The sequence below is a fragment of the Sorex araneus genome, chromosome 2, assembly GCF_027595985.1.
Source record: "Sorex araneus isolate mSorAra2 chromosome 2, mSorAra2.pri, whole genome shotgun sequence".
Lineage (NCBI taxonomy): Eukaryota > Metazoa > Chordata > Mammalia > Eulipotyphla > Soricidae > Sorex > Sorex araneus.
In genome coordinates, this window is record NC_073303.1 from 37,001,316 (window position 1) to 37,008,596 (window position 7,281).

Sequence of the window (7,281 nt, forward strand, 5' to 3'; positions counted from 1 at the left end):
CACAACCAAATGTGCAGGAGCACCACAACTAAATGATGTTACCTAAATGATGCAACAACTGAACAGTGTGTGAGCACTGTGAGCAAGTGTGTGACCCTGGTAAGCACCACATCCACGTGCGTGAGCACCAGTGAAGGCACCAACAGCAGTGACAACAACGGGAAGGAAGGGACAGAAATAAATGAGCAATAAAAGAATCTTAGAAACATCAGACCTCACAAGACAGTGAACCATGCACAGGGGCCAGTGAGATACCTTAGCTCAAAGGCTGGGGTGCAGGCTCTATGTGCAGAAAGGCCAGCACAAGGCCCCAGGGGTTTCCCTTCCGCAACTCTCCATCCGGCTCCAGATCCTGACCCTAGGACAGCTCTGAAGGCACTTTCATCCCATGGCAATCTACTTTCGGCCAATCTTCTACCTGGGCCAATCTAACTTGGGCAAATCTATCTTGGACCTATCATCTATCTTGGGCCAAACTATCTTGGACCCCTATCTCCTCCTCCTCCAGGTCAGCATCTCAGCCTGAGTCAGACCACAGCCCCGCCCCTGCAAGTAGGAGCGAGCAGAGCAGCGGCGCCCCCGTGTGGCCATAGCACAGAAAGACAACTCAGTCCGAATTGTGCTTCCTAGCAGAGATCTCTTCATGAGTTCCCAGCTGTGCACACTAGGGGGCGCCCTGTGGTGTCTGCCAGAACTCCCTGCTGCATCTCTGGCCTCTGATGTCTTTAGAGATGTATTCCTGGGTCTCTGAAGCAAGGCCAGTACTAGAGTTTACAGGGTGGCTTGGAGTTGGTTTGTGGGGGTGACTGCCAGTGCTTCCACGTGTATTGAGAAGTGGGGGGAAGCAGGCCAATCCAACTCCGTGAAAGCCTGGAGATTTCAGTCACAAAACCCACATACCCAAATTTTTAGCAGATTATATCTCGGTGAGGTCCGTCCTGAGACAGTGGAGTCATCCTGGGGATATGGCAGCGATTTTGGATTGTGGAAGCAAGTGGCTGCTGGGGGCTCTGCTTGGGCAGGCACAGGCTAACCTGCCCCCTTCGATTTACCCCAGTCTGTTAAGCCATGCGCAGGTCTGAGATTAACTGTGGCTTTTGGTCTCTCTTGAGATTTATCTCTGGGTCTCTGTGATAAGGCCAATAAATAAGCTTATATAGCTGAGTCAAAGGTGGTTTGTGAGAGTGGCTCTCACATACCTAACTTTTGGCAGTTAAATTTCTTGGTAAACTTTATATAATCATATAATTCCATTGTAGTGGCAGTTCTTGCAGGGATAAATGAAGTGGCACTTGAGTTCTACCTCTCAGAGGTCGCACATGTGGCCTGGCTCTCTGAGGTTGCACAGGCTGACTGGTTCTCTGAAGTCACACAGGTGGCCTGGCTCTGAGTTCACACAGGTGGACTGGCTCCCTGAGGTTGCACACAGGCTCTGGCTCTGAGGTTGCACATGTCAGCTGTGGTGTCGGCACACTTGGCTGCGCTGCTCATTCTTTTGGTTGCACACACTGGCATTTCCTCACACCCAAGAGCCTGAGCCCCTAACGGGCACAAAATAATTTACCTTATATTGCTTGTTACAGTAAGAAAGTATTGGGAAATAGATCAATAGAAATCAATCTGTGATCACTGTTCTATCTCACAATGGTGTTACTAAAGTGGAGTGTCTCAGTGTTTCCTGGATGTTTTGTGCCTCTGAGTCTTCTGTGTTACAATTTTTGCTCACTGAGCTTGGTGGGCTTCTAGGAAACAATTTGTTTAATGTTTTGATTGAATCACTGTGAGATAGACCCTTACAAAGTTTTTCATGACTGGATTTCAGTCATACAATATTCCCACACCATCTGTGCACCAGTGGAGATTTCCAGCACTAGTATCCCCAGGGTCCCTCCCATCACCCCCCACTCCCCACCCCTGCCTGCCTCTATGGCAGGTGCTTTACTTCTCTCTCTCTCTCTCTCTCTCTCTCTCTCTCTCTCTCTCTCTCTCCCTCTCTCTCTCTCACACACAGACACTCTCTCTCTCTCTCTCTCTCTCTCTCTCTCTCTTCTTTTGGACATTGTGGTTTGCAATATCCTACACAACTTTTTGTCAAATCTGCCATTTTCCTACTGGGCTGGGGTCAGGTGGCTCAAACTACTATGGAATGCGGTGTCGCTCCAGAAGCTGGAAGCATTTGGTGGCTTGGCAGCTTGATGAGGTTCAGGTGTGGAGCTGGGCCATTTCTATGCCTGAAACTTTGGGTGTGGGTGGGTGCTGTTGGCCCCGGGCAGGGGAGGGTGGCTGGGATGTTCGGGGAATCTGCCCAACCCCATTCTGAGGAGGGCCCAGAGCCCAGCCCTGACTGGTCTACATGAAAGATTTAGAGCTTGGCGTTCTTCTCAAGAGTACTCGAAGAACTGGGCCATTTCTCTGCTGAAAAAACAAAAATTGTTGGGGATTAGATAAATAAAGGAGAAGGAGAAGAGGTTCTTGTGGGACCCCTTGGTTCTTTATGGGAACTTTATGGGACCTTTATGGAACCTTTCAACCCAGAATACTTGCACTAGAGGTTCAATATTGCCTTGGCGAGGAGGGTGTAGGGGAGGATTCTGTATCTGCTCTATCTCTACTTACACTTCTGAAAGAATCTCCCCTTGAGAAAGCCCATTACAAAGATGCTTTTCCTCATGAACTAAGGCCCTGGATGTGTAAAAGTCTATCTTGTTTATTACATCATATATATTGTATTTAATACAATTATTGGTATTTGCACAAAGAATGTTGTTCTGATGATTATGGTTTCTAAGTAATAAACATGATTCATGGAGAAGAGTCAGGGCTCAGTCCACAGGCTGTGAGCCCCTCACTGCATGCTTTTCGCTCCCATTCCTGCCTCTTTCTTGGTTCTCATGGCGTCCATGGATCAGTCCTGCTCAGCTCCTGCAGGTCCCTGGCAAAAATCTAATATGTTTTTTCTTCAAAGGACTTTCAAGGAGCTGGTGAGATGGTATAACAGGTAAGATGCTTGCCTTATACCTTGCCTGAAATAGGTTCTATTGCCTGCATCCCATTCATTCCCCTGAGCGCTGCCAGGAGTAATTCCTGAGTACAGAGACAGTGAGCATCACTGGGTGTGACCCCTTGCCCTCCCCCAAAAGTCTTCCTGTTAACATTAATCTGTTGTTGATATTATCCCAGTTGAAGTGATTTTCAGGCTCTAACTCTGCAGGAGAGCTATTACAGAAGGTAAGATGCTTGCCTTGCATGTGACCAACACGGGTTTGATCCAGGGCACCACATATAGTACCATGAATCTGCCAAGAGTGATCCCTGAGCACAGAGCCAGGAGTTGTTCCTGAGCGCTGCCAGGTGTGGCCAAAAGCCAAAAGCCAAGAAAAAAAAATCGTCGCCACCAACAATAAAGGGCTTTAACTCAGATTTCTCGCACTTACAGGCATAACCTGAACGCACAGAAGTATCTCTGGGATCCTCACGAACTTGTAAGATTGTGGCGAGATACTGAAATGAAAACCATGGAAAATCGATGAGTCAGTCTCAGTCCTGGACACGGGGAGACAGTGTGACAAAGATCAGGTGAGGGAGCAGGTGAGAGGGCCAAGTCCCAGGTCCCAGGTGTGGCTCCCAGTGTCCCCAGGGTGGTATTGGGGGCGGGAGATCAGGCCTGGGGATTCCTGATCTCCCCAGAGTTTCACTTCTCCCTCTGCAACCTGTGTCAACGCCTTCTGCCCGGATACTTCTGACGCGTCCCCAATCCTCACTCCCATTGGGTACCGCTTTCTACATCAGCCAATCAGCGTCCACGCGGCTCCCGGTTATAAACTGAGGGCACTCGCGAGGGAGTCAGAACCCGCCTGCTTCCTTCAGTATGTGGGAGCTGCGACCCCTCCTGCTGCTGCTCTCGGGGGCCCTGGCCCTGACCCAGACTCGGGCGGGTGAGTGCGGGGTCGGGAGGGGAGTTCGGTGCGGGGGAAGGGTGGGGACTGCCAGGCACTGATGTGCAGGACCCCCGAGAAGGAGTTTCTCCGGTTCCCTGCCCGGACGCCCCCAAATGTTCCTCCTTGTCCCCCCAACCCCCAACTCCCCCCGCGCCCCTAAGTCTCGCCCTTCTCGGTCCCTCCCCCCTTCCCATCTCCGGAGCCCCCTCCCTTTCCCTCACCCTGGCCCCGGGGCGCGGGGGGCGGGTCTGGCCGGGTGTCACCCCTTCCCCTCCCCCAGGCCCCCACTCCCTGCGGTATTTCTACACCGCCATGTCCCGGCCCGGCGGGGAGCCCCGCTTCATCACCGTCGGCTACGTGGACGACACGCAGTTCTCGCGCTTCGACAGCGACTCGGAGAATCCGAGGGAAGAGCCGCGGGCGCCATGGGTGGAGCAGGAGGGACCCGAGTACTGGGAGCGGAACACACGGATCTCCGAGGCGGACGCACAGAATTACCGAGTGTACCTGAGCATCCTGCGCGGCTACTACAACCAGAGCGAGGCGGGTGAGCGCGGCCGGGCAGGGACGAGCCAACACGGGGACGGGCCGGGTCGCCCCGAGGCGGGTCCGAGAGTCCCCGAGGCTGAGGGACCCGCCCCGGACCCTTGACCGGGAGGCGCCGCGGGGACCGGGCCCCGGTTTCGATTTCGGTTCTGAGTTAATCTGTGCGGGCGGGTCAGACTCTCACACATACCAGAGGATGTACGGCTGCGACGTGGGGTCCGACGGGCGCCTCCTGCGCGGGTACCTTCAATACTCCTACGACGGCGCCGACTACATCGCCCTGAACGAGGACCTGCGCTCCTGGACGGCGGCGGCGGGCACGCAGGCTTGGAGAACCCAGCGCAAGTGGGAGCAGGGGGGTGAGGCTGAGTATGAGAGGAACTACCTGGAGAACACCTGCGTGCCTTGGCTCCTCAGATACCTGGAGCACGGGAAGGACACGCTGCTGCGCGCAGGTACCGGGTCCCGGGTGGTGAAGACCCCTGACCGCCCAGGGAAGGGTCGACTCCCCACAGGGGGGACATAGTGGGGTTCAGTGTCCGAACAGCGCCCCTTCTTCAGTCAGGAGAGGGACGGACCCGCCTGGTTTCCATGTTCTGTGCCACAGAGACCCGCCCTCCCCTCAGGCCACCCTGTATCCTCAGGACCTTGAAGTTTCTCAGTGTAGGAGCGTGGGGGGAGGGGCGACCTTCTCTGAAATAACGAATATGGCTTCCCTGGGGCCCAGCAGCCACCTGTGAACTCTCTCAGGTCTCAGCTCTGACTCCTGCTTCTCTCAGTCCCTCACCCTCCACCCAGGGCAGGACAGAGTCAGTGTCTCCTGAGAGACCCGAACCTCCTTCCCAAACCCTGTTCTAGAACTTTCCAAGGAATTAGGATTTTATCCAGTTTCCCCAGCCAAGCTTGTGTCTGGATTTTTACCTCCTATTCCAAACCAATTATCCTGTTCAACCTAATTGTGGACGTGACCCAAAGTGTGAATTTTCTCATTGTTCCTCCTCAGAAGCCCCCAGAAGCCACATCACGCACCACCCCTTCTCTGACCGGGAGGTCACCCTGAGGTGCTGGGCCCTGGGCTTCTACCCTGCCGACATCACCTTGACCTGGCAGCGTGATGGGGAGGACCTGACCCAGGACACAGAGCTGGTGGAGACCAGGCCTGCAGGGGATGGAACCTTCCAGAAGTGGGCGGCTGTGGTGGTGCCTTCTGGAGAGGAGCAGAGATACACGTGCCGTGTGCAGCACCAGGGCCTGTCGGAGCCTGTCACCCTGAGATGGGGTGAGGAGGTGGACGGGGCACAGAGCCTGTTCTCAGGGAATCAAGGTTGGCCCCTCTGGGGAACTTTGGAGGGTCAGGCTGGGGCTGGGGTCAGACCCTCTCCTTCCTCCCTTCCCAGAGCCCCCTTCTCAGCCCACCATCCTCACTGTGGGCATCATTGTCGGCCTGGCTGTCCTCGGGGCTGTGGTCATTGGAGCTGTGGTGGCAGCTGTGATCAGCAGGAGGAAGCGCTCAGGTAAGATGGGGGTGGGTTGGGGGGAATCTGTCCAACACGGCAGGTCTTGAATCTTGTCCCACTTTGGGGGTCTCACCCATATTAGTTCTCCTACCTCATTTGCAAGAGAACCACCTGCCCCTGTGCTGTAGCTCACACTCCCCTGTGTGTGCCGCTCTCAGTTTTGCTCAAGAAAGACACTTTCACCCCCATAAGCTGGGGATGAACCTGGTTCCCAGGGTCCCAGGTCACAGGGACTGTCTCTGTGAGCACAGACCGCCAGGAGAGGCTGCTCATCCTGGAGCGTCTCTGTCCTGCGTGTTTCCTGGTCCTGCCCTCAGTCTTCAGAGTTCTGAGGCTTCCCTGGGGTCCAGGCCTAGAGAGCTGCTCTGAGGGCTCAGGACCCAGTGCTCTCCCCAACCTTCCCTGGGCTGTTTCCTTCCCGCAGGTGAGAAAGGAGGACAGTACACTCAGGCTGCAAGTAAGTGTGGGCAGGGCTGGGGCCCTGGAATTTTGGAGACAGAGACCGGAGCCCATGGGAGCTCCCGCACCCCTAGTTCCTCCTCTAGTCCCACCCACTGGGGCTCTGACCTTGGCCTGTTTGTTCCTCCCCAGACAGCGACAGTTCCCAGGGCTCGGATGAGTCTCTCACAAAACCTAGAGGTGAGACTCGAGACTGGAGTGGGCGGGACTGGACAGAGGGGACAGGACTGGGTTTGGGGGTTCTTTGAGTGGGATGCTGGGAGCTTGCTCAGGATGTCACCACTTCTGTCACTCACCTGGGTCTCTTCATTCTTTTCTCTCACAGTGTGAGACAGCTGCCCCGCTGGGTTTCCTCTCAACTCAAAGTTGTGACTCAAGAACTGCTGATTCTCCTTCTGCCCTGGGACCTGAGTCTGTCTGTGTCCTGTCACACTCTGTGATGGGGGAGACTGACCCACCCCTGCCCACCAGGCCCTCCACACTGACCTGCGTTCTCTTCCCTGATGCTCTGGGCTGTGCCAGCAGAGACAGGACTCAGCCGTCTCCATCTGTGTTAGCTTCTTGTTTCCCTGAATAATGTTTCTCCCTTACTGAAATCAACATCTGATTTGCATTTTTCTAATTCCTGTTTTGTGGGGTTGAGGGTTAATAAAGGAAATCCCTGAATTTTGAGAAGAAAAAAATTAAAATCTTGAGACCTTCCTTGTGTTTTCTGTTTTGATTTGAGTCTGTCCCACCTGTGACCAGAGAGGCTGTGAGGGAAAGGGAGGGGACAGAGGTGTGCCCAGTCTGTCTCTGTCTCAGTCATTGTGGGCTTTGAT

At 54.5% G+C, this 7,281-nt stretch overlaps 1 protein-coding gene across 1 annotated transcript; it reads left to right on the top strand.

The window, feature by feature from the left end:
• The first annotated feature begins 3,868 nt into the window (after positions 1–3,868).
• On the top strand, positions 3,869–7,060 carry LOC101555703 (HLA class I histocompatibility antigen, B alpha chain-like). The gene is made up of 8 exons (XM_055127603.1): positions 3,869–3,935; positions 4,219–4,485; positions 4,661–4,939; positions 5,488–5,763; positions 5,882–5,998; positions 6,426–6,458; positions 6,593–6,640; positions 6,786–7,060. The coding sequence occupies exons 1-8, from the start codon at positions 3,869–3,871 to the stop codon at positions 6,788–6,790; spliced, it is 1,092 nt and encodes a 363-aa protein (XP_054983578.1). The 3' UTR covers positions 6,791–7,060.
• Positions 7,061–7,281: the final 221 nt, after the last annotated feature.

Excerpts from the sequence above, each read along its gene's own strand:
- LOC101555703 (XM_055127603.1), top strand. The coding sequence starts at position 3,869 with ATGTGGGAGCTGCGACCCCTCCTGCTGCTGCTCTCGGGGGCCCTGGCC. Across the intron at positions 5,999-6,425 it reads CAGCAGGAGGAAGCGCTCAG|GTGAGAAAGGAGGACAGTAC; the intron begins GTAAGATGGGGG and ends TCCTTCCCGCAG. Across the intron at positions 6,459-6,592 it reads ACAGTACACTCAGGCTGCAA|ACAGCGACAGTTCCCAGGGC; the intron begins GTAAGTGTGGGC and ends GTTCCTCCCCAG.